Source organism: Myotis nattereri (genome assembly GCF_964212035.1).
Source record: "Myotis nattereri genome assembly, chromosome: 1".
Taxonomy (NCBI): domain Eukaryota; kingdom Metazoa; phylum Chordata; class Mammalia; order Chiroptera; family Vespertilionidae; genus Myotis; species Myotis nattereri.
In genome coordinates, this window is record NC_138075.1 from 99700879 (window position 1) to 99727178 (window position 26300).

At 42.5% G+C, this 26300-nt stretch overlaps 1 protein-coding gene across 4 annotated transcripts in view; it reads left to right on the forward strand.

Annotated features, from left to right (window-relative positions):
- The first annotated feature begins 370 nt into the window (after positions 1–370).
- Positions 371–26300, forward strand: part of ZEB1 (zinc finger E-box binding homeobox 1) — a 304864-nt gene continuing 278934 nt past the window's right edge. The window contains exon 1 of one of the 4 annotated variants that reach the window (XM_081100685.1): positions 371–495. In XM_081100685.1, the coding sequence (XP_080956811.1) occupies positions 438–495 (58 nt within the window). In that variant the 5' untranslated portion in view covers positions 371–437. Of the gene's footprint in view, positions 496–2277; positions 2640–26300 lie in introns of those variants that run through there. The other 3 variants (XM_081100684.1, XM_081100687.1, XM_081100686.1) reach the window with 3 other exon arrangements.

Sequence of the window (26300 nt, forward strand, 5' to 3'; positions counted from 1 at the left end):
AGGGTCCCGAGAATTAGCCAGACCCACATAAGTGCCCCCGGTCGCGCGGCGGGTGTGGCCAGTCCGACGAAGAAAGCCGGGAGCCTCCTACTTGACCTTTCTCACGCCGACAGCCTGCGCTCTCTGACCCCATCCCCAGTTTCCTAGTGTCCCCCTCCCCGACGCCGTGACAACTGCGGGAAAACTTTCCCTCGCCCCTCAATTCAAACTCGGCTGTTTCCACGGTGGCCGCAAACCGTCCTCTCCCTAGCAACAAGGTTCCGGCCGTAGAGCGAGCGGCGCTAGGTGTAAGGAAGGTGATGTCGTAAAGCCCTGAGTGTCGTAAACCAGGTGCGGTGGGGAGGGGTGGAGGCAGAGGGGGAGGGGGAGGGGGGAAGGGGGAAGGGGGAGGGAGGGGGAGGAGGTGACTCGAGCATTTAGACTCAAGCGAGAGGATCATGGCGGATGGCCCCAGGTGTAAGCGCAGAAAGCAGGCGAACCCGCGACGCAATAACGGTGAGTAGCGGAGGGGACCGGGGAGCGGCGGAGTCAGGGGGAGTCGGGCAGCCGGGGCGTCCCGAGGGTGAGGGGGGCGAGTCGGGCTGGGGGCGGCCGGGGCAGGGACGGGGAAAGTGGAGTGGGAAAGTAGAAAGTAGTGCTCTCTGCCCCCCTCAGCTGCCGGAGCCGCGCCGCGGCCGCTCGCTCTCCCTGAACCGTTATGTCTCTTACCTGGTCTCTCTCCGCCTAGCGGCTCCTGCCGCCGCTGCCGCCTCCCTGGACCGTTAGCCGCCGCCTCCGCATCCCCGGCTCTGGGCAGGCGGCCGGGACGCGGCGTTCACTTTTCTGGTCTCGGGTGGAGCGGCTGTTGCTTCTTTTCGCACTTTTCCCCACTCTTCTGCCTCTCGCGCTGCCCTGCCCCCCGCCCCCTCCTCAGCCCCCTTCGCTGTATTTTCCCTGGGCGTGGAGGCTCCCTAGAGCTGGGAACTAACTTGTGCCGGCCCTGACCCTGCAAAGTGGCGTTTGCGCGCCGCGGCCCCGGCCCGCACTGGAGCTCGGGCTCCGAGGCTCGGCCGGCGGTGGGACGCGGCAGCCCGGCTGCGTGTCGTCCGTGCGCGCGTGTGCGCGGGCGCCGGCGGGGCGCGCCGCGGGCGGACGGGGCTCGGCGGGCGGCGGTAAAGTTAGGACCTGCCGGCGCGCTCGCGGAGTGGGGATTAGCGGCGGAGGCGCAGGTCCTTAAACGCCCCTCCTCTCCCGCCCGGCGACCACGGCGAGCCCCGCTAGTGAGGTCCACGTCCTGTGGGGCGCTGGTGGGGCGACGGGGGCGGCAGTGGGCGCCTGCCTGCGGCGGGGGGCGATCTGTGGATGGCGGCGAGTGGGGCAGCGGTGTGTTTGTCTAGTTACCTGGTTAGAGACTGGGAAGCACCACAGGCAGAGCTTCCCGGGGAAGACTCTCCGCGGTGGGATGGGGCCCTTTGCGAACGCCTCTCTTGTTCTCTTTCGGTTTTTGGGGAAGTTGTTACCTGGGCCAGACGCTCCAAGTGCTGAAGCCAGATAATGGAGCTTGGATGGCGCTCACGGTCTCGGGTGGAAGGGGATGGGGGAGGGGGCGGGCGGACCGACGGACGCGCGGGTCGTCTGCTCGCGCTGCAACTGCAGTGTTTATTGATTTGTGCTGGGGAAACACACAACCCTGGGTCTGGCGAGAGAGTTTAAAATAAATAAATAAATAAATAAATAAATAAATAAATAAATAAATAAATAAATAAATCAGAGAGACAGAGAGCAAGACCCGAACATGTGGTTGTTGCACAGTTGCTTTTTCCAGTTTGGAGAGACGTTGTAAGTTGATTGTATTTCTGCTTATCTCGGGGGCGATTCTGTGCTTTCTCTCCCTCTTGTTCAGCAGCGAAATGTCTGCTGATTGTTATTGTCTGGACAGTTCCTGTGGCGAGAGGGGCGATACTTGTCCGCCCGGGGGCGGCGTGAGCGCGTGGAGAGGCCCCCGCCCGCTGGCCGGGTACCTGTTTGTATAATAATGGGCGGCTACGGCCCTGCTGCCGGCTGCGGCCCAGGCTATATAAGGAATTACACGTACATTTAGGGCCGAGGGGCTCTTCTGGGTTCCTGCGTTATTTTTAAAATTAGTTTTTAAGAATAGGGAAATACATGCGCCTATATTGGGATCACAGTATCTTCCAAAAAACGAGGAAATACGTGTATAAGGAAACACTCTCGCGCTCCCCCCTCCTGCCCCACCCCCGCGCCTGGGCTCCCTTTCTCCCTCCCCTCTCGGATGCGAAACGCGAGGTTTTGTAACCTTTCCAGGCATTTTTAGATTTTGTGTGGGATTTCCTGTCTAGGAGCAGATACGAAGATTTTTAGCCGTTCCAAGACGTTTCCTTCCAATCGTAAACATATTTTTAATATATTTGAGCCTATATTAAAACCACCGCTTTCAAATAATTTTAGTTATTCAAATAAACATTTTTTTAAAAGCGTCTATCAGCTATGCTTGATAACTAATATTTTGTATCTTCGTTGTGGAGAAATGACTTGTTACAGCAAAGAGCGGAACATAGGCTATTGCAATTTTAATTTCCTGTTTTAGCGTCAAATAGTGTGTTCTATATTGAGCTGTTGCTGCTGTGGCTTTATGAAAGGTAAGTTGGTTCGGAAAGGGCTGTTCGCTTTTTATCTTATGTAAAATGTTCATCGCCATAGAAAGGGGTTTTTCTTGTTGCTGACGACATGTGTATGACATGTGAGACTGAACCACCCAGCGTCTGTGCAGCTGCTGTAAACATGTTTACCTGAACAGGAAAGAATGGATTTTTCTCCCAAGGAGTCTGTGATATGAATATGATGACCCATAAGGCATATCAACAGATGACTTAAGGGGGGAAAGCTATTTTGAAAGGTACTTGAAATCAACAGGAAAAAGGAGGTTCTCCGTCGCTGCAGCAAATGGCAACTTGTGCAGGTAGAAAAAAAGATGGTGTTTAGTTTTCTCCTGCATGTATGTCAGCCCCCTCCTGTCTGCTACTTTCATTCTCAAGGGACGGATTTATTACCAGGCTTGCTGTCAGTGTTTTTCCTTTGTGTTTAATATTAGAAAAACAGATTTTGGGGCTGTTTAGCACAAAATGTCTTGTCTGCAGTATGCATTATTCTGAGAAAACAAAAGGTGTTTAAGATAGCACTGCACTACTATAGGTATCTTCCATTTTCATCACTTTTGGTTCTGTCCTTGTATTTCTTTTTGTTCTTAAATACATCTCATCCATTGCTGATGATTGTCACCATGCTATTTGATTAAGTCTTAAAATTTGCAAATTGAAAATGAAGTTATATGCTATTGTATGGTGAAACCTCAGGGTAGGTGCTGGTTATTTCTTAACAACGCAGTCATATTTAAGTTGCAATTGTTTATTGGAGAGGATTGCTTGGAAAAATGTGAACTCTTAACTCTTTTTAAATGAAGAAATAAATGCTGTATCTAGTGGCAGGTAGTCATAGAGATACTTTATACTGTTATTTATATATAAATTTTGTTTATTTTAAAATAAGGTATGCATATTTAATTGATGATGAGCTTCAAGTAAAATATTTTAATTTCCTTTCTAGAATATCTTCAGAGTAGAATATTAATAGGGGAATCAAGTAATATAATCTGACAGGGGTAAACCAATTAAGCAAGGTGTGGCCAAAGCATCAAACCTTACGTAGTAACTTTATGGTAATGATGTTAAAGGAGCAGGATTAGAATTACTTAAATCTATTTTTTATCATTTATAATGTAATGTTTTGTGTGTTGTAATTTAAACACCTGTCTTCTCAATTTTTACTTATATTTTTTGTGTGATTCTCTTATATATGTATTTATTTTGGAGAAATGTGTTCTGGCTACTAACAACCACATGCTGATTAATTCACCTTAGATGGAATAGCAGGTACATATCTTTCTGTCATTTGCACCACTTGCTGTCTTTGGAAACCACCAGTAGAGGATGCTAACAAAAATGTTTATTGGTGTAGTAGTACCATAAGTCTGTTTATCTCCTGTTGAATAAGACCTCTATGTTGATAGGGATCTTTCATGTAATTCCGAGTCTGTTATTTCAACCAGCCCTGGGTAAATTAGGCACAAGCATTTTTCTAATCTACTGAGACTAGAAAGAGGTAGTAATGTTTTAAATTGAAAATTTTTTAAGTTTGAGCTTTTTAAATCCTGAAATTGAGATTGCTATTGATTTAGTCTCACTCTAGACCAGTCATATTACTGCTTTTAAAAAGTGTTTTATGTTATTATGTTTGGGGAAGACCATGTAATGATTGGCCCATATTTATTTTGCATATTTACTATATTTTAACCATTTTTATTCATAGTAAGAGCCCTGAAAAAATGATTTTTAGGCATTAAAAGATATTAATGGTAGGTATGGTAAGAAAAATGCAATTAATTGATTGATAATACTGTATAATTATTTTCCCATAACTTAGATATACTTAAAGTATGCATGGGTTGGCAGACAACTACTAATGAAGGTCTTAAGCAGCAGTCACTCAGATGTTAGTGATATTTAGATTATATCTTTTCCTTTCCCTTTTATTAATCAAAATCAGATAGTGTATACATAATTTTACATTTACCAATTGTAAATTAAAGAATATAAGTTTTTTAAGAGGATTTCAATGCAATGGATAAAGTCTAATGTTTGTTAATTATTGTATGCTTGTATTAAAAGGAGTCTTTAAAACAATGTATATTAATATAACTTTCACATATAAATAATTGCACAAGACTTCATGAATTTAGTTATATCTTTTTGGTTTGTGTTCTTAAATATAGTTTTACATTTCCTGACATATTTCTTGATTTTGATGGTCTCCTAATTCCTAGAGCTCAGAGTGACTAGGTGTGATTCACTTTTTTTAATGAACTGAGGAACTTGACCACAAAAACATGACATATACATAGTTGTAGCATGGAGCAAAACTAAAAGTACCTTACAAAGTGAAAGGTTCAATTATTTATTAGTATGACCATTTATAAAAGCATATGAAATATTTGATTAGTACTTTATTTTGTTTCTCTAGTATCTAGTATTTTTGAAAATGCCATACCTGTGTTTGCAATTTTAGTCACTTTGAAGCATGTGGTGAAAAACTTGTATCAATTGGGAATATTTTTAAAACATTAGCATAATTATTTCTCATAGTTGTGTTATTCTACTCATTTTTGCTTTCTCCTGTATAAATCACTTCTAAGTATGTGATTAGAGCCAGATATAAACACAGATGCACTATCATGTGGAATTATATTGTTAGCTACTTTTAACTATCTGTATTGAATTGCAGTAAAGAAAAAAATCATACAAATGTTGGAAAAAGATATGCATTAGTGTGCAGAAGTGCAACGAGAGATTAGAGGACTTGATGAAATTGTAGAAATAGTACTTAGGATTGAAAAGTTTCCTTAAACATTTTTTTAAATTGATTTCAGAGAGGAAGTGAGAAGGAGAAAGATGGAAACATCAATGATGAGAGAGACTCATTGATTGGCTGGCTGCCTCCTGCACACCCCTTACTGGGGGGTGAGCCCACAACCCTGGCATGTGCCCTGACCTGGAATTTAACTCTGACTTCTTGGTTCATAGGTTGATATTCAACTACTGAGCCATACCAGTCAGGCTGAAAAGGTTTCTTACTCATTGTGGCTTGATCACTAATTTATGGGGAAATATATGTTCATTTTTAATAGAGACATAAACTAAAATAAAAATTTAGTGTTGAAAGAAAATTTTTTAAAATTTTAAAATAGAAAAGTTTCTTGATTAGGAAATATAATAAAATCTCTTTTAAAAATATTAGGCTACATGTTATATATACTACTTGCTAAAATAATTATGAAACTGCTAAAAGAAAATTAATGGATATACGTATAGTAAAAAGTTTTGTAGTAACCCAAGTTAAAAGTAAAGGTGATCCTATTATATAGGTGCTGCTATAGGAAAATATCTTTCCTTTGGATAGGACAGGATTTTGAGAATTGTATTTCTAAAAGGGAATATTTTTAGGACATGAATGTTCTAAAAGTTTTTGGTATGGTGAGAGCATGTCTACATTTTAACCTTGATGGAGGTGGGTTATGCTTTTGTTAGCTTAAGAAACTGGGTTGCTTTCAAATATGGCAATATACAATATTACTTAAATAACAAAACACTATCTGATAAGTAATATCTGCAGAGAAAAAAGTAGCATTTTTGAGTATATCATTTAGGTGTAGATTAATTGAAAAATTCCAAAAAGGAAGAGCAAAAAGAGCCAAGTTTAAGTCTATATACTTGTATTATAGCTATGAAACGTTATTAGATTCTTGATTTTTCACCCTTTAAGAAGTTATTTTTCTCTTACTTATTTCTTCAGTCATCTTCCTATTATTTAATACATGTTCTCTGCATTCATAGGGATAACATTTATATGTCCATATACACGTTTATCCTCGTAATCAACTTTATATATTTACTGAAACTTAACATGTGGAGTTTCAGGTATAAACTATGGCTTTTGGAAGATGATCTTATAGTATGGCAATCTGGGAAAACCTTTATCATCTCTCTTGCAGTAAGAAATACATCTGTGCTAGAATTATTAGTAACAGATGTTTTATGGCCTTTCAATTCTCACTCCCCCCCCCCCATACCTTCCCTCAGTCATATTTAAAATTAAATGTGAATGGAAGATAAACATGGGAATGATGTCAGTTTTTTATGTTTATTGTTTTATTCTAAGAAAATCCTCTATTTTCTCTTTTAAAATATCCTAATTTCAAACTTTTAGGTATTTTAAATATTCTAATTTCAGTTTTTTAGCTATTTTAAGTGCTCTGATTTGAATTTTCTTTTTATAAATTATGACACCACTATTCTTAGGTATTTCATTATCATTCATGTGCACTAACCTACAATATACTGTATTCTAATTTCCCCTTTTCTTAAGGTCTTTATATTCATTTAACCCACAATTCTAATTGAACATTGTTGTTTTTTTTAAATACCAAGTGTGATTAATTTATTAATTTAAAAAATTGCCATTCTTTTGGAATATTACATCTTTTAATACAGAAGAGACCTTTAGAGATTATTTTTTCTGAAAACTGATATAGATAAGCTGAAATGTACTGCCTTCAAGTAGAAACTAGGTAAGACACTTTAACATATGTTTTGAGAAGGGGTAATAGTGACATGTAAAATCTTTTACGAAGTAAATTGTCTGAATCTGGGCTCAAGTTAACCACCTGACTCTGCCTTAGATACTTGAAAAGGTTGTGAAAATTACTGTATCTCTTTAATATTTTCACCTTTCTATCCTAAAAAAGTAAGTTGCTCTTTGATCCTATTGCTACATAACTTTTCTAAATATATTAATATACTTTTTGTTTTTACTTTTGGGAGTGGATGTGGGAGGAATAGGGCTAGTTGAAGGATAGGGGATATAATTTAATATGGATAAATATGAAACAAAATAAATGAAATAATCTTGGAGGTGGAGAGGTTTGGGATAATCATACAAATCCAGTTTTGCAGATAAGCAAACACATTCAAAGAGGTAAAAGGACTTTGCCAAGTTTCAATTACTGGTAGCTTGGACTAGTTATAGCTTTTCAGATTCATAGCTCAATATTAGACCACTTGGAGCATACTTACCTATGATAGTGACTACCAAGACTAGATGCCATGAATTTTAAAATTTATCATAGTTAAAACCAAAATGTATTCTGCAGAATGCTCAATCATCTCAGAAAAAGGGATTTGTAATCATTTGCATAAATCTGTAAATGTAATAGTTGATGTGACTATACCACTTAAAACATTTTTGAGGAAGATAGTTTACTATTACTTAGAAGCATATTCTCATTATTTGGATTTTAATTCTTTCTCTTCATTTCCAATCTCAACTTCTATCCTTCTAAACCAGCCGTGGGCAAACTACGGCCCACGGGCCGCATCCGGCCCGTTTGAAATGAATAAAACTAAAAAAAAAAAAGACCGTGCCTTTTTATGTAATGATGTTTACTTTGAATTTATATTAGTTCACACAAACACTCCATCCATGCTTTTGTTCCGGCCCTCCGGTCCAGTTTAAGAACCCATTCTGGCCCTCGAGTCAAAAAGTTTGCCCACCCCTGTTCTAAACCCTCACTTGTACACAATCTAATGTGTTTTTGTATATGTACTTGTTTCTATCTTTATAAAATTATGTGTGTTTTGCATCTATATAACTGCTGTTTTGCTCTGTATTTTACTTTCTTCATTCAGCATGTTTGAGGTCTGTTCATGTTGCTGTATGTACATGGGAATACATTGCTTCTAACTATACAGTATTTCATGGTTTGCATCTATCACAAATTACTTATCAGTTCCCCTAATGATGGATGCCCAGGTTGTCTCCAACTCTTGGGTACAAATAATTCTGTAATAATTCCTACATGTTGCTAATAGCTGTGGAAAAATTCCTCTGGGGACATATATCCAGGCATGTTATTGCTGAGTTATAGGTTAGTCTCATATTGAATATCACTAAATTTTGCCAGATTATTCTAAAAATGGCTACACGAATTTTTACTTTTACCAACAATGTATTTTCTTACAGTTTTGCCAGTTTGGGGTATTGTACAACATCCTACATTTGGCTCATTTGACGGTTGTTAAATGGTATCTCATGGTTGCCTTCATATATGTTTCTCTGTTTGCCAGGGAGGTTGATCATTTCTTCATATCCTTGCTAGCCATTTGGGTCTCTCTTTCCATGTTTGGACTAGTCATATCCTTTGCACTTCTTTTTAGTTGGTTCTCCACTTCATGTTGATTTCCCAGAGTGCCTTGTGGATTTGAGAGAATAATACCATGATTTAGACATGGCAAATATTTTCCCAATGTCATTCATCTGTTGATTTGACTATGGTACAGGAATACTTAATTGTGATATATTTAACAAATTTTGACTTTTGCTTAGCAAGAAGACTTTACTAATCCATAAATTGTAAATATATTATTCTAATAGTTTTGTAGTTTTACCTCTTATATTTAGGTCTTTAATACATCATGGGTGCACCTTTTGAATTAAGCAATTCTTTCTCAAGAGGAAAAAAATGGTGGTTAAGAGTTTGGATTGGTATTGTAATTTACTAGCGGAGTCATTTTTACCAAGTTACTTAGTCTCCTAATGCCTGTATTTCCCCATATGTAAAATAGGGATGATAATCTCAGAGTTGGGAAGATTAAATGAGACATGTGAAGCACTCTGCCTAGTTCATGTTTTAAGCATTCGATAAATGTTTAAAATTTTACTTACATCATTAGATTAAGTTGTTTTAAATAGTTTGTATCAGTTGACACTGAATTTCTTACCCTCTTGCTTAATATTAATTCTATCTGCCATCTAAAAGGACATTGTAAAATTTATTCATTGTTCCTATAGCTTTGATTTTAAACTGCTTAGTTGTTCTAGTCCAAAGGACAAAGCTGTTTGTTAAATCAGTAATAGAATAGTAATATACATCTTAATGCTATTTATGATATATGTCTCCTTTTTCAAAAAAATATTTATATTGATTTTAGAGAGATAGGAAGGGAGATAGAGAAACAGAAACATTGATTGGTTGCCTCCCATACACACCCGACCATGGATCAAACCCACAACCTGGGTACGTGCCTTGACTGGGAATCAAACCAGAGACCTTTAGGTGTATAGGGCAATGTACAACAAGCTGAGCCAGAGCTCATTTACCTCCTATTAAGGACATTATAGTGAGAGGACTCACCATATTTCTTTTATGTCTAATACTAGGGTCCCTCGACCTGGCCTGCACCCTCTCACAATCTGGGACCCCTTGGTGGATGTCAGACTGCTGGTTTCGGCCTTATCTCCACAGGCCAGGCCGAGGGACCCCACTGGTGCACGAATAGATTGACAAGAACTTCAAGGATCATGTCCTAGTGTTATTCTGTTGCATAAAACAAAGAACTGAAGCCCAAGGAAGTTAAACATAATCTATATCATATATATATATATATATAAAAGCCTAAGCGACCATTCAACCATTTGTGCACCGGTGGGGTCCCTTGGCCTGGCCTACAGGGATCGGGCCAAAACTGGCAGTCCAATATTCCCTGAGGGGTCCTGAGTTGCATGAGGGCACAGCCAGGCTGAGGGACCCCACCAGTGCATGGATCCAGTTTCAGCCTGATCCCCATAGGCCAGGCCGAGGACTGGGCCTCTATAATAATAAAAGTGTAATATGCTAATTAGACTGAACTACCTTCCAGACGACCTTCTGGATGACCTTCTGGATGACCACGCTATAACACCCACTGGTGCCAGGCCAGCCAAGGTGGGTGTGATGCTATTGGTCGGGGGCCTGGCCATCGCCCCATGATTGCCCTACAGATGGAGGCCCAGACTGGCGGGCTGTGGTGGTTGGGTGGGGCCTCCCTCTGTGAGGGAAGCCCAGGTCCCGGGTCCCAGAGGGAAGCCGGTGCCGGCAGCCGGGGGAAGAAAGGCCCACTCTTGCACAAATTTGGTGCATTGGACCTCTAGTATTCTATATTTGAATAGCCTAAGACAGCGGTTCTCAACCTGTGGGTCGCAACCCCTTTGGCGGTCGAACGACCCTTTCACAGGGGTCACCTAAGACCATCCTACATATCAGATATTTACATTAGGATTCATAACAGTAGCAAAATTACAGTTATGAAGTAGCAACGAAAATAATTTTATGGTTGGGTCACAACATGAGGAACTGTATTTAAAGGGCCAGAAGGTTGAGAACCATTGGCCTAAGAAGTGTGGAGTCCATGGCTTCTCATACACTCATTTGGTTTGGAATATATAAGACCATGGTTGTCTTACTATGTCCTTGTGGTACAGATCAGGGCAATCCTAAGGCAGAAGTTAAAGTTGTACCCTATTTGGTGTGTGTGTGTGTTTTATTAAACTTCCTTGAGGTAAAATTTATATACACCATTATGCATGTATATTTTGATAAGTTTTAACATACTCTGTGTAAGTACCACCACATTCAAGATACAGAACATTTTCATCATCCCCCCAAATTCCCTCAATCAGTCCTCTCCACCTCTGGCCCAAGCAACTACTGATCTGTTTTTTTACTACTAAAGATTGGGTTTACTGTTTTTAGGGTTTTATATAAATGTAATCATAAAGTAGGTACTCTTTTGTCTGCTTTCTTTTTGCATAGCATAATGTTTTTGAGATTCATCCATGTTGCATATATTAGTAGCACATTGCTTTTGTATCACTGAGTAGTATTCCATTGCATGAATATATCATAATTTGTTATCCATTCACTTATAATGACAATGGACTTACTGTTTGGTTTTGTGGTTCTTTGCTATAGAATACAGCTTTTATGAGCAGTCACATATAAATTTTTTGTTTTGAAATATACTTTCTTTCTTTTGGATAAATACACAAGAATGAGACTGTTGAGTCATAATAAATGTATGCTTAACTGTGTAAGAAACTGCCAAACTGGTTTCTAAAGTACTTACAAGGCACTCTGGGAAACCAGTACAAACTGGTTTCTAAAGTACTTCATATTTCTGCCAGCAATGCTTGAAAGCTCTACTTGTTCCAATCCTTGCAAACATTTGTCCATATTTTTAATTTTAGCTATTCCAGAAGGTATGTGGTTACATCCTTTTGTTTTTAACTTAGATTTTTTGGTTCTAATGATGTTTGACTATCTTTGACGTACTTATAGGAGGCCATTTATATAGTTTCTTTTGTAAAATGACTGTTGCAATCATGTGTCTCATTTTAATTGGGTTGTTTATCTTTTTATTATTGAACTAGAGGCCCGGTGCACAAAAATTTTTGCACTCGGGGGGGGGGGGTCCCTCAGCATGGCCTGTGCCCTCTTGCAGTCTGGGACCCCTCGGGAGATAACGACCTGCTGGCTTAGGCCTGCTCCCAGGTGGCAGAGGGCAGGCCCAATCCCTAGGTGCAGCCCCTGGTCGGGCTCAGAGCAGGGCTGATTGGGGAGTTGGGGCGCCGCCCCCTGTCATGCACAGAGCAGGGCGGATCAGGAGGTAGTGATGCCACCATCAGTCACGCTCAGGGTAGGGCCAATTGGGGGGTTGGGGCACTGTCCCCTGTCACACTCAAGGCAGGGTCGATGGGGAGGTTGCAGCGCCACCCCCTGTCACGCACAGAGCAGGGCCAATCAGGGGGTTGGGGCACTGCCCCCTGTCACGCACAGAGCAGGGCTGATCAGGGGGTTGGGGCGCCACCACTCTCACACTCAGGGCAGGGCTGATGGGAGGTTATGGCTCTACCCCGTCACACACAGAGCAGGGCCCGTGGCGGGGGGTGGGGGGGGGGCACCGCACCCTGTCACACACAGAGCCACAGGGCCGATCAGGGGGTTGGGGAGCTCCCCCCTATCAGGCACAGAGCAGGGCTGATCAGGGGGTTGGGACGCCTTCCCCTGTCAGGAACAGAGCAGGGTGGATAGGGAAGTTGTGGCCCCGCCCCCTGTCACACACAGAGCCGCAGGGCGATCAAGGGGTTTGGGCGCTGCCCCCTGTCACGCTGCTCCCAGTGCTGGGAGGCCTTGTGGCTCTGCTGATCCCGGTGCTGGGAGGCATATTACCCTTTTACTATATAGGGTAGAGGCCTGGTGCACGGGTGGGTGCCGGCTGGTTTGCCCTGAAGGGTGTCCTGGATCAGGGTGGGGGCCCCCACTGGGGTGCCTGGCCAGCCTTGGTGAGGGGATGATGGCTGTTTGCAGCTGGTCACACATCCTTCAGGCTGGGGGTCCCCACTGGGGTACCTGGCCAGCCTGGGTAAGGGGATGATGGCTGTTTGCAGCTGGTCACACACCCTTCAAGGTGGGGGTCCCCACTGGGGTGCCTGGCCAGTCTGGGTGAGGGGCTGAGGGCTGTTTTCAGGCTGGGGGTGACTGAAGCTCCCAACTGCTCCTTTTTTTCTTCTTTTTTTTTATTCTGGGCCAGCTTTAGCTTTGAGGCTTGGCTCCAGCTCTTAGGCCTCCGCTGCTGAAAGTAGGTTTCTGGCCTTTGCTTACAATGTTGCGATCCTGCTGGCTGAAGCCCGCAGACTAAATCAGGTTTCTGGGGTTTTGTTTAGTTTCTATGTTTGTTACATAGTTGCTTAGAGTTTCAGCTCAGAGGCCTGCAGCGGCAGGCAGGGAACGTTGGTGTCCTCCGTCACAGAAGCAAGCAAGCCTCATGTTAGTTCCAAGCTGCCTGGCTGCTGGCCGCCATCTTGGCTGGCAGTTAATTTGCATATTGCCCTGATTAGCCAATGGGAAGGGTAGCGGTCGTACGCCAATTACCATGTTTCTCTTTTATTAGATAGGATTATGAGTTTTTTTTTAATATATTCTAGATCCAAGTTATTTTTTGGATATAGGTATTTAAAATATTTTCTCCCTTTCTGTGGCTCACCTAATTTTCTTAATAGTATCTTTGAAGTGAAAAAGTTACAAATTTTGATGAAGTCCAACTTATGATTTTATTTATGTCCTTGCCGCATTTTTAATTCATGTAGACATACTTCAATAAACTAAAGTTTCAGTGAAAGATGCCCAAAGGGAGTGGCCATAGTTAAGTAGAATGTAAATGTTATCTTCATAGTCTCTTATTTCCTCCATGGTTTTAATTACTTGAGCACTGTACCAATTATTTTTAAATTCCATAGCTTTTATCTTTACATGGAAAATTTCTTTAGATCTCCCAAATTTTTTTTAGTTATTAAGGGACATAACTATATTCTTTTGGTTAATGAAAATTTTTTTAACCATTTCTAAGTTTCTTGCATAAGGGTTCCACTCTGCTGTTCACCTGAAACTGCAGTGCAAAGGTCTCTAGTTATCTCAAAATCTCATGAACCTTTCTTATTTCTCAATCTTATCTTATTTGACTTCCCTGTATTTGATATTGTTGATTCTGCTGAAAAGTTTTGCTTCCATATTATTACTCTTGTTTTCTCACCTGCTCCCATTCTTCTCTCTTAGAGCTTTTTCTTTGGTATTACCTAGGGCTGCTTCTCTTCTCACAGGATATGCCATAAGTCTGACCCAATTCAACTCTTAATTTTAGCTATCACCTGTATGCTAATGTTTTCAAGATCTTGATTTTTATTTGGAGTTCAGATCTAGACTGAGCTCCAAATACAGTTGTCTGTGCACCTTCTCTACCTATATGTCTGTCTTACAGGATTCTCAAACTTAGTATGTCCAAAGTTGAACTAATTTCTTTGATTTCCCACTTGGTCTTGCTTTCCTTTTGCATTCACTATCCTGTTAGTGCCACCACCAATGATTTATGCTCCTAAGTTAAAATCTAAGGTTAACTTTCCCTCTCATTATTAAATCTGTCATTTCTGCCTTCTTAATATCTCTCAACTAAGTCTTTCGCTCTCCATTTTTGTTTTTGTTGCTTTAGGATCCTCCTTTTTCACCCAAATTCATATACTAGACTATTATTTCTCCCCACTTTTCTCTGTCATTTAGGCTGCTGCCAAAATTATCTTTGTAAAAAAAAAAAAGTCTGATTTAAATATTCTCCCAATTAAATCCTTTCTTGGTTCTTTATGAACTTACTGGACAACACTTAGATCCTTAGAATGACAAACATGCCCTGATTTATGATCCCATTCCTGCTGCTACTTCCATCTATTTGCTGACCACCTGCCACCTCTTACCTATTTACCCATAGATTCCTGCATTTATAAGCTTTTGCCTCCAGGCCTTTGAATATATTTTTGTCCCCTATTACTGAAATATGCTTTCTTTTTCACCACGTTTCCAGCATTTTTAGAAAGGTGAACAGGAATTCATCTTAGGTTTATCTTCCTCCAAAATGCTTTCTCTAATCTCTTTTCCATTTGCCCTAGAAAGTTAGCTGTCTTATGTTATACCTGTGAATCTGTCTTTTATACTTGTAGTAGAGGCCCGGTGCACGAAATTCAAGCATTGTAGGGTCCCTAGGTCTGGCCAGCAATCAGGGCCGATCAGGGCCTTCTGGCTGCCGGCTGGGGCCTCTTCTACCAGGCTGCCAGCTGCCGGCTGCCGGCCAGGGCCTTCCTTCATTCCGCACCACCCCCTGGCAGTCAGCACACATCATATTGAGTGGTTGAACTCCCGAGGGACAATTTGCATATTAGGCATATATATATAACTGTACTTATTCTATTGTATTATGATTTGTTCATATGTTATTTTCTCTACCCCACTGTGGTTTCATTTAGAATGGAGACTGTCTTAGTCATTCTGCCTTGCCACTTGGTGGTAGTCACTGTAGTAATAGCATGGTACATCTAGCACCTACTATACTTATATTAGTGTACTGCTCTCAGTGCTTTACGTTAGTTGGCTCATTTGAGTCTCATAGTAATCCTATTATTATTTTTAGGCCCATTTTACACATGAGGTAACAGGCAAAGAGAGATTAAATAATGTGCACAAGGTCAGACAGCTAATAAGCAGTAGAACAGGGATTTGAACCTATTTAGTCTGGCTTGTCTGTTCTCTTAGCCACTGCCCTTTATTGCTTCTCAGTGCCCTTGGCACATTGTTGGCATTTAGTGCTTGTTGAATGAATGATTTAAAAATTTACTGAGCTGATACCCTTTGCCCTAAAGATAGCATGAAAGACTTGGTAAGACATGGTGAGGCTTCTTTTTCTTGTATTTCATAAATATTCAAAAGCATATACAGCTCAGTTGGTTATATATTATTTTTATTTGTAAATTGATTTTTCCCCAGTTTATTCTTAGGTGGGTGATTTTTAATTTAAATTAAAAGGTTATTTCCTTTAACTTTTTTCCCCATAAAAGGTAAATTATACACCAAATAAACCTACTCCTACCTTGGCATTATTCTGCCAATTACCTTGGCACAAATGCTTGATCTTGTTGATTTTTAGCTATGTACATTACTCCTCATTTTGTTATGACCAAAGAAAAAATGTTAAAGTTTATTACAGATACATTTATTTATTATATTTATTTTTTCATGATATATATTGTGTGTGTGTGTGTGTATCCTATATAATAGAGAAACATGGTAATTAGCCGTAACTTCACTACCCTTCCCATTGGCTAATCAGGGCGATATGCAAATTAACTGCCAACCAAGATGGCGGCCGGCAGTCAGGCTACTGATGCGAACAGGAGACTTGCTTGCTCCAGTGATGGAGGAAGCCAGTGTTCCCCGCCTGCCACTGCTGGGCTCTGAGATGCTCTCGAAGAAACATTGTTACAAATATAGAAGCTAAACAAAACCCCAGAAACCTGCTTTCAGCCAGCCGTGATCTCAGGGCTGGAGTCACAACAAAGTTTCAAATACAGAAGGTAAACAAAGCCAGAAACCTGCTTTCAGCAGGCGAAGTCTGAGCTAAAGCCGGCTCTCAGCTCCAGTGACAGCCATAGAAGGTAAATAAATCCAAGAATAAAAAAAAAGGAAAAAAGGAGAGGTTGGGAGGAGCTTTAGTCACCCGCCAGCCTGAAAACGGCCCTCATCCCCTCACCCAGACTGGCCAGGCACCCCAGTGGGGACCCCCACCCTGTTCCAGGACACCCTTCAGGACAAACCAGCAGGCCACCACCTGTGCACCAGGCCTCTATCCTATTTGGTAAAAGGGTAATATGCCTCCCAGCACCGGGATCACCTGAGCAGTGAGGCCTCCTGGCCCCTGGAGCAGCGTGACGGGACAGCGCCCAAACCCCCTGATCGCCCTGCGGCTCTGTGTGTGACAGGGGGCGGGGCCACAACCTCCCTATCCACCCTGCTCTGTTCGTGACAGCGGAAGGCGTCCCAACCCCCTGATCAGCCCTGCTCTGTGCCTGATAGTGGGGAGCTCCCCAACCCCCTGATTGGCCCTGCTCTGTTGAGTGACAGGGTGCGGCACCCCAACTCCCCCATGGGCCCTGCTCTGTGTGTGACGGGGTGGAGCCGCAACCTCCCCATCGGCCCTGCCCTGAGTGTGACGGGGTGGAGTGCCCCAAACCCCTGATTGGCCCTGCTCTGTGGGTGACGGGGCGGCGCCCCAACCTCCCCATCGACCCTGCTTTGAGTGTGACAGGGGACAGTGCCCCAACCCCCCAATTGGCCCTACCCTGAGCGTGACTGAGGGTGGCATCGCAACCTCCTGATCGGCCCTGCTCTGTGCATGATAGGGGGGAGCTCCCCAACCCCCTGATCAGTCCTTCTCTGTGTGTGACAGGGTACGGAGCCCCAACCCCCCTGATGGGCCCTGCTCTGTGTGTGACAGGGGGCAGCTCCCCAACCCCCTGATCGGCGGGCTCTGTATATGACAAGGGTGGCACCACAAATCCCTGATGGGCCCTCCTCTGTGCGTGACAGGGGGTGGTGCCGCAACCTCACCATCGACTCTGCCTTGAGTGTGACAGGGGGTGGTGCCCCAACCCCCCAATCGGCCCTATCCTGAGTGTGACTGAGGGTGGCATCACAACCTCCCGATCCGCCCTGCTCTGTGCATGACAGGGGGCGGTGCCCCAATTCCCCAAAAGGCCCTGCTCTGAGCCCGACCAGGAGCTGCGGGGCAGGCACCTAGGGATTGGGCCTGCCCTCTGCCACCCGTGAGCGGGCCTAAGCCAGCAGGTCGTTATCTCCCGAGGGGTCCCAGACGGTGAGAGGACACAAGTGGGGCTGAGGGACACCCCACCCCTGCCAGTGCACAAATTTTTGTGCACCGGGCCTCTAGTGTGTGTGTGTGTGTGTGTACACACACACACACACACACACACACGAGGCCTGTTGCAGGAAGAGATTCGTGCAATAGGCCTTCCTTTCCCCTGGCTGCTGGCACCAGTTTACCTCCCGCACCTGGGGCCCAGGCCTATGCTCTGGCCAAGTTCTGGCCGGTTCCCCTCCCTGGAAACGTCAGGCCTCGCTGCTCCACTGGCCCTGGAGCCGTGAGGCCTCGCTGCCCCTCCAGTCCAGGTCGTCAGGCTTTGCTCCACCGCTTAGAGCCTATGTATGCAAATTAACCACCATCTTTGTTGGCGGTTAATTTGCATATCATGCTGATTAGTCAATGGGAGGCATAGCAAAGGTATGGTCAATTGCCCTGTTTGTCTATTATTAGATAGGACACTAATTCCCATGCAATTCTTATTTTTAAAATAGTTTTTTTCTATCTGACTTTTCTCTTTATTTTTATCACTTGTTCCCATTCCTTGAAAATCCATTATAACTAACTGTGTCCAAGTTTTGTTTTTAAAGCTCTCACTTTTTTATACTGCATTTAGCTCCATGTCTGGCTTGAATATTCTAGATATTACTGCATAATTCCTTCTGGTCTGGTATCTTTAGGTGCATTTATAGAAAGAGCATTGAACTTGGAGATAAAAGTCTTAGATTCTAATATTAAATCTGCCATTAATTGGCCTATGAAATTGGGAAAATAATTCAATTTATTTGGGCCTGCACTTGTTCAACTGTAGTGTGAATATGATAGATTACTGTGTGCCAGGCAATGAGACTCTGAACATAAAAGATGTAGTATCTTGCCCTAGAGAGTTTACAGTGTAGCAGAAAAAAAAAATAGGAAAATAAACGTTTAGAATGTAGTTTGGTAACTGATGTGATATTCTATACGAGGGGTGGGCAAACTTTTTGACTTGAGGGCCACAATGGGTTCTTAAACTGGACCGGAGGGCCGGAACAAAAGCATGGATGGAGTGTTTGTGTGAACTAATATAAATTCAAAGTAAACATCATTACATAAAAGGGTACGGTCTTTTTTTTTTTTTTAGTTTTATTCATTTCAAACCAGCCGGATCTGGCCCACAGGCCATAGTTTGCCCACAGCTGTTCTATACCATATACATAAAGGGGATGGACAAGTTTTAAAGGATGTGTGTGGCTTATCTTAGTAAAATTTGGAAAAAGAACTTTCCAGACAGAATAGAATGTGCGCAAACATGAGAGTCACACACATATATATTGTGAGACATACAAGTCATGTTTGTTTGAACTCTAGGAGTGAGTGGAGGAATGGCTAGAGATGAGGCTGAAGAATTAGATAGGAAACAAGCTAAGAAAAAATGCTTCATGTTGCCATGATAGGATTTTATTTGGAAGTAGTTGGGAATTGCCAAAAGTCTTTGATTAGGGAGTGACATAATTATATTTATACTAGAGGCCTAGTGCATGAAATTCATGCACTGGTAGGGTCCCTAGTGGCTGCTGGCTACTGGCCGGGGCCGCCTTCCCTTCCCACAGCCACCTGCCAGTGCCAGGGCCTCCCTCCCTTCCCGTGGCTGGCCTGCCCCCTGATCAAACTACCGGAAGAACTCCATTCAAGGGGACAATTTGCATTCTACACTTTTATTATATAGGATAACTATGTATTAAATGTTAAATGATTAAAAATTCAAGAATATATCTGCTTGCTTTACTAAAAGTGAGAAAAGCTGTAAAAGTAAAGCTGATTTGCCCAGTTTTTTCTGAGTTTTTGCTTATATGTACTATAATGCTAGTAGATTCACATTGTATTTGCTCTAAAATGGTACTACCACTACCATCACCATCACTACTATCATTTCTACCATTATAATTAGTATCAATATAAAAGGATTACTTTACTAGAGTCAGAAGTGGTCTTGGTTAGAACTAGTTGCTGAAATACATGCACCAAGTTAGCTCTGCACTTCTAAGTTTTGAAGTCTTTTGAGGAATAGTGTGTTTTTTATTTCTTTCCAAATCAATAGTCACAAGCCATTCAAAAGTGTTGTGGAATTAAAAGTCCTAAATAATAAGATTGTTTTACTGCCATTAATTATGGTTTTCCAGAGGTATAAAATCCTCTGTGTTCAATATTACTAAGTAGTTTTCTAGATTGTTTCTGGCATTTACTAATGTGCAGAGCTCTGTTATATGTACTTTGATAATGGTTTTCTACTACAGATGTTGTATAAAATAGAGTTAGATCAGCGGTTCTCAACCTGTGGGTCGCGACCCCTATGGCAGTCAAACAACCCTTTCACAGGGGTTGCCTAAGACCATTCTGCATATCAGGTATTTGCATTACGATTCATAACAGTAGCAAAATTACAGTTATGAAGTAGCAACGAAAATAATTTTATGGTTGGGGTCACAACATGAGGAACTGTATTTAAAGGGCCAGAAAGTTGAGAACCACTGAGTTAGATGATCCTTGCAATTCTTTTGGATGGAATGATTCGGTATCTGCTTGCCAATGATAAATAAGGCTAGTAAATAAACTGGGTATTTTATTGTCTACATTGAAATAACTAGGCATCTAAAATACTTGCAGATTGCAAGTAAAATTAAACTTTGCTTACCTGTATGTTTCTTATTCAAAATAGCTGTAAGCCTGGTATACATTTTCCTTACTGAATAAAAAAAGTCAAGCTTCTTTGGGTAGGCCAGTTATATGCTGCAAGATCAACATATCAAAACCAGTGCCTTTTTTTCTACACCACGTGCTGAGGAAATACACTTTGTTATGTTTCAACCACTAAGTTAATAATTCTTAAGTTAAAAAAAATAGTCTTATGTACACATCAGATTTCTAAATATCATTTTTTAATGTTATGTTTCATGTTTATTGATTTGTGAATATTGTATCACCTTTGCATCCTTGGAATAAATCCTGGTGTGAACTTTTTAATATATTGCTGGATCTGATTTGCTAAAATTTTGTTGAGGATTTTAGCATCTATGTTCATCAGGGATAGTGGCCTGTAATTCTCTTTCTTTGTAGTGCCTTTATCTGGTTTTAGGATTAGGGTAATGCTGGTGTCATAAAAAGAACTTGGAAGTGTTCCTTCCTCTTGGGTTTTTTTTGACTAGTTTGAGGAGTATAGGTGTTAATTGTTCTTTGAATGTTTGCTAAAAATCCCCTGTGAAGCCATCGGGACCCTGGCTTTTGTTTGCTGGCAGATTTTTTTTTTTTTTTATTACTGCTTCAATTTCATTATTTGTATTGGCCTATTCAGGTTTTCTGATTCTTCCTGATTCAGTTTTGGGAGATTGTATTTTTCTAGAAATTTGTCCATTTCATCCTCAGTTTCCAGCTGTTGGCATATAGCTGTTGATTATATTTTCCTTAAAATCCTTTGTATTTCTGTGATGTCAGTGGTTACTTCTCTGCTTTCCTTTCTGATTTTATTTGGGTCCTTTCTCTTTGTTTCTTGAAGAGTCTGGCTAGTGGTTCATCAATTTTGTTTATCCTTTGAAATGCTTTTGCTGTGTTCCAGAGATTTTGGGTTGTTGTGTGTTAATTTTCATTTGTTTCCAGGAAATTTTTGAATTATTGCTTGATCTCTTTGGTAACCCGTTCGTTGCTTAATACCATGCTATTTAGTTTCCATTGGTTTGAATATTTTGGTGTGTTTTTACTGTAGTTGATTTCTAATTTTATTCCACTGTGATCTGAGAAGATGCTTGATATGATTTCAGTCTTCTTGATCTTGTAGAGACTTGTTTTGTGTCCTAACATGTGGTCTATCATTTTGAATGATTATATGCACTTGAGAAGAATGTATATTCTGCAACTTTGGGGTGAAATATTCTATAAATGTCACCTAAATCCATCTGATCCAGTGTGTCCTTTAGAGTCACTGTTTCCTTGTTATGTTTTTGTGTGGAATATCTATCTAGTGAAGTCAGTGGGGTGTTAAAATTCTCTGTCATGACTGTATTATTGCCGATCTCTCCCTTAACGTCCTCTAGAAGTGATATATATTTAGGTTCTCCTATGTTGGGTGCACATATGTTTACTAGGGTTATATCGTCTTGTTGGATCGATCTTTTTAGTATTATGTAGTGACCCTTGTTGTCTCTTCTGATGGTCTTCATTTTGAAGTCTATTTTGTCAGATACGAGTATTGCTACTCTAGCTTTTTTTTTCTTTTCCTTTTGTATGGATAAGTTTTTTACATTCCTTCATTCTCATCCTATGTGTGTCTTGTGTTCTGAGATGGGTCTCTTGTGAACAGCATATAGTTGGGTCATGTTTTTGTATCCATTTATCTACCCTATGCCTTTTGTTGGGAGCATTTAATCCATTTACATTTAAGGTTATTATTGATAGGTACTTATTTATTCCCATTTTAATTCTGTATGCCTAAATTTCTCTCTCTCTTTCTTCTTCTCATCACAGCAGTCCCTTTAGCATTTCTTGTAATGCTAGCTTAGTGGTGATGTACTCCTTTATTTGACAGTCTATTTTGAATGATAGCCTTGCTGGATACTGTAATCTTGGTGTCAGTTCCTTGCTTGCTATTAATTACCTTGAGTACTTCATGCTATTCCCTTCTGGCCTTAGGGTTTCTGATGAGAAATCAGGTGTCTTCCTTATTGGAGCTCTTTTGTAGGCAACAGTTTTCTTTTCTCTTGCTACCTTTAAGATTCTCTCTTTGTCTTTAATTTTTAGCATTTTAATTATGATGTGTCTGGGAGTGGGCCTGTATAGGTTCTTATTGCTTGGGGTTCTCTGTGCCTCCTGGACTTGTATGACATTTTCCTTTACAAGGTTAGGGAAGTTTTCTGCCATTATTTCTTAAAACACGTTCTCTATCGTTTTCTCCCTTTCTGCCTCTTCTGGCATACCTGCTATCCAAATATTGTTAAGTTTCACATTATCCCACAGCTTCCTTAAGTTGTTCTCCTGTTTTTTAATTGTCTTTTGTTTTTGGTTCTCTGATTGAGTGACTTTTTAAACCCTGTTTTTAATTCAGTAATTTGATCCTCAGCTTCCCTGAATCTGCTGTCTATTCCTTCCGATATGTTCTTTACTTGTGCTATGTCATTCTTTATTTCTGTTTTCATAATTACTGTATCTTTTTCTCATCGTGTTGAGCATTTATACCATCATTATTCTGAACTCTCTATCAGATAAGTTTTTTATCTCCATTTCATTTATCTCTTCTTCTGGAGAATTCTCTTGTTCTTTCATTTGGGGGTTGTTACTTTGTCTCATTTTGGCTGCCTGTTTGGGTAGATCTGTTAAGCTTCTCATCTAGTGCAGGACAGTGTCAAATGCTATTTCTGACTCACAAGATCAGACAGTTCCAAAGCCTCCAGAGACTGCCTCTGGTGACAGACTGTTATGATTTTGTCTTAAATTGTCCTCAGGCAATCATCCACAGGCGTGGGCAGAGTTTTTTTTCCCAACAGGGTGGGGCAATTGCTTCTGCCTGGAGGCTAATTGTTATTCTCCATCTCTTCATGGGCCTGAGCAGCTCTGCACCTTGGGGCAAGGTGTTTTCCAATAGGGTGGATCAACTGTCTTCTCCCCCTGCCCCCCCCCCCCACACACACACGAGGGCACCTGTATAACAAATGTTTGCATGAGAAAGATGACCTCCTTAGCATGAGGGAATGACTCAGCACAGGAAACCAGGGTGTCTGCCTTCTGAACTATAGCCCTAGAACCACTGATTCTGGCTTCTGCTCACACAGCTCTAGTCCACTCTTCCCTCCCTCTGCTGTAGCATAAGATGGGCGGCTCCACAGGGAATTGTGTGTGTTGGCCCTTTAAGAGGGTGCCTGAATTTTGAGCCATTGCTCCCTGACAGATAGTACCCGTGCTGCTTTTCACAGCCAGATGTTATGTGGGTATCCTTCTTAGTTCTGGTGCTCTCTGCTGAGGGGCCCAGCTTGGGAATTAGAACCTAGAGTTCTCAGTGTCACCCCCCCACCCCCCGCCACAGCTGAGATATCTCTCCAGAACTTCAATTGCTGTCTGTTGGAACCCACCAGCCCTTTCATACCTCTGCCCCTTCTACCATTCTCTATGTAGTCTCCACTTTCGATCCTTGGTTATCTGGATTCTCTCCAGCGAGTCCTCTGTTGTTTATTCAGGAAGTTTTCCTGTACGTTAGTTCCCATTTGGTCCTAGGAGCATGTTCATGCAGCATCTATTTATTCCATCAGCATTTTTAATCCCATCTAGTGTGTATATCTTTTAAACGAATAGGGAGGTAAATAGAATGAGAAAAATACTCAATCAAAAAAAGACAAGCAAGAAGAAAAACAGAAAAGAGAAGTATCACAGAATAAGATGTTAGTAATTACAGTGCATATAAATTGACAAAATACTCTAGTTAACAGAAACTGATAGTCATATTGGATAAAAAAACAAAATCTAGTTATATTCTATTTATAAAAAGCATACCTTTAAAAGGGATATAGAAAATTTGAAAATAAAAAGGATAAAAAGTGATATACCTGATAATACTAAAGAAAGGTTGTGTTGTGTGGCTATATTAATCTCATGTAAAGTTGAATTTGGGGGGTGGGGGAAATCTATACCAGAGACTGAAGGTCACTAAATAAAGATAAAAGGGATGACACTTTTATATTTGTATATATTTAATAATATACTTTTTATTAAGCAAAAAATAGATAGGACCTCAGAAGAAATAGGCAAATCCATCAACATTGTAACATAGAAAATAATCTCTCTTAATAAATGTTGCGCCCTAACCGGTTTGGCTCAGTGGTTAGAGTGTTGGCCTGCGGACTCAAGGGTCCCAGGTTCAATTCCAGCCAAGGGCATGTACCTTGGTTGCGGGCACATACCCAGTAGGGAGTGTGCAAGAGGCAACTGGTCGATGTTTCTCTCTCATCGATGTTTCTAACTCTCTATCCTTCTCCCTTCCTCTCTGAAAAAAATCAATAAAATATACTTTTTAAAAAAAAGTTGGAACAAGCAGAAAAAATCTACAAAAATATAGAATCTACACTAATAAAAGAGAAACATGGTAATTAGCTGTACATCCGCTACCCTTCCCATTGGCTAATCAGGGCGATATGCAAATAAACTGCAAGCCAATATGGTGGCCCACAGCCAGGCAGCTTGAAGTGAACATGAGGCTTGCTTGCTTTAGTGACTGAGGAAGCCAACGTTCCCCGCCTGCCTTGCCGGCCTCTGAGCTTGCAGTTTGAAACATTGTTACAAATATAGAAGGTAAACAAAACCCCAGAAACCTGCTTTCAGCCAGCTGGGATCTCAGAGCTGGAGTTGAAATACTGTTTTGATTATAGAACCCAAACAAAACAGATACCTGCTTTCAGCAGCTGAGGCCTGAGAGCTGGAGCCAAGCCTCAGAGCTAAAGCTGGCCCAGAATAAAGAAAAGAATAAAGAAAAAAAGGAGCAGTTGGGAGCTTCAGTCACCCGCCAGCCTGAAAAAAACCCTCAGCCCCTCACCCAGACTGGCCAGGCACCCCAGTGGGGACCCCCACCCTGAAGGGTGTGTGACCAGCTGCAAACAGCCATCATCCCCTCATCCAGGCTGGCCAGGCAACCCAGTGGACACCCACACTGATCCAGGACACCCCTCAGGGCAAACCAGCCGGCCCTGACCCATGCACCAGGCCTCTATCCTATATAGTAAAAGCGTAATATGCCTCCCGGCACCGGGATCAGGGTGACAGGGGGCAGCTCCCAAACACCCTGTTAGCCCTGCGGCTCTGTGTATGACGGGGCGGGGCCACAACCTCCCTATCCGCCCTGCTCTGTTCGTGACAGGGGAAGGCACCCCAACCCCCTGATCAGCCCTGCTCTGTGCGTGATAGGGGGGAGCTCCCCAACCCCCTGATTGCCCTGCGGCTCTGTGTATGACAGGGTGCGGCACCCCAACACCCTGATCGGCCCCGCTCTGTGTGTGACGGGGTAGAGCCATAACCTCCCCATCGGCCCTGCCCTGAGTGTGACAGTGTCGGCGCCCCAACCCCCTGATCAGCCCTGCTCTGTGGGTGATAGAGGGTGGTGCCCCAACCGCCCCCCACGAGCCCTGCTCTGTGTGTGACGGGGTGCGGTGCCCCAACCCCCTGATCTGCCCTGCTCTGTGTGTGACAGGGGGCAGTGCCCCAACTTCCCTATTGGCCCTACTGTGTGACAGGGGGGAGCTCCTCAACTCCCTGATGGGCCCTGCTCTGTGCGTGACAGGGGGGAGCTCCCCAAACCCCTGATGGGCCCTGCTCTGTGAGTGACAGGGGGCAGCGCCCCAACCCCCTGATTGGCCCTGCTCTGTGCAAGACGGGGTGGCGCCGCAACCTCCCCATCGACCCTGCCTTGAGTGTGACGGGGCGGTGTCCCAACCCCCCAATTGGCCCTATCCTGCGCGTGACTGAGGGTGGCATCACAACCTCCCCATCTGCCCTGCTCTGTGCATGATGGGGCGGTGCCCCAACTCCCCAATCGGCCCTGCTCTGAGCCGGACCAGGGGCTGCACCTAGGGATTGGGCCTGCCCTCTGCCACCCGGGAGCGGGCCTAA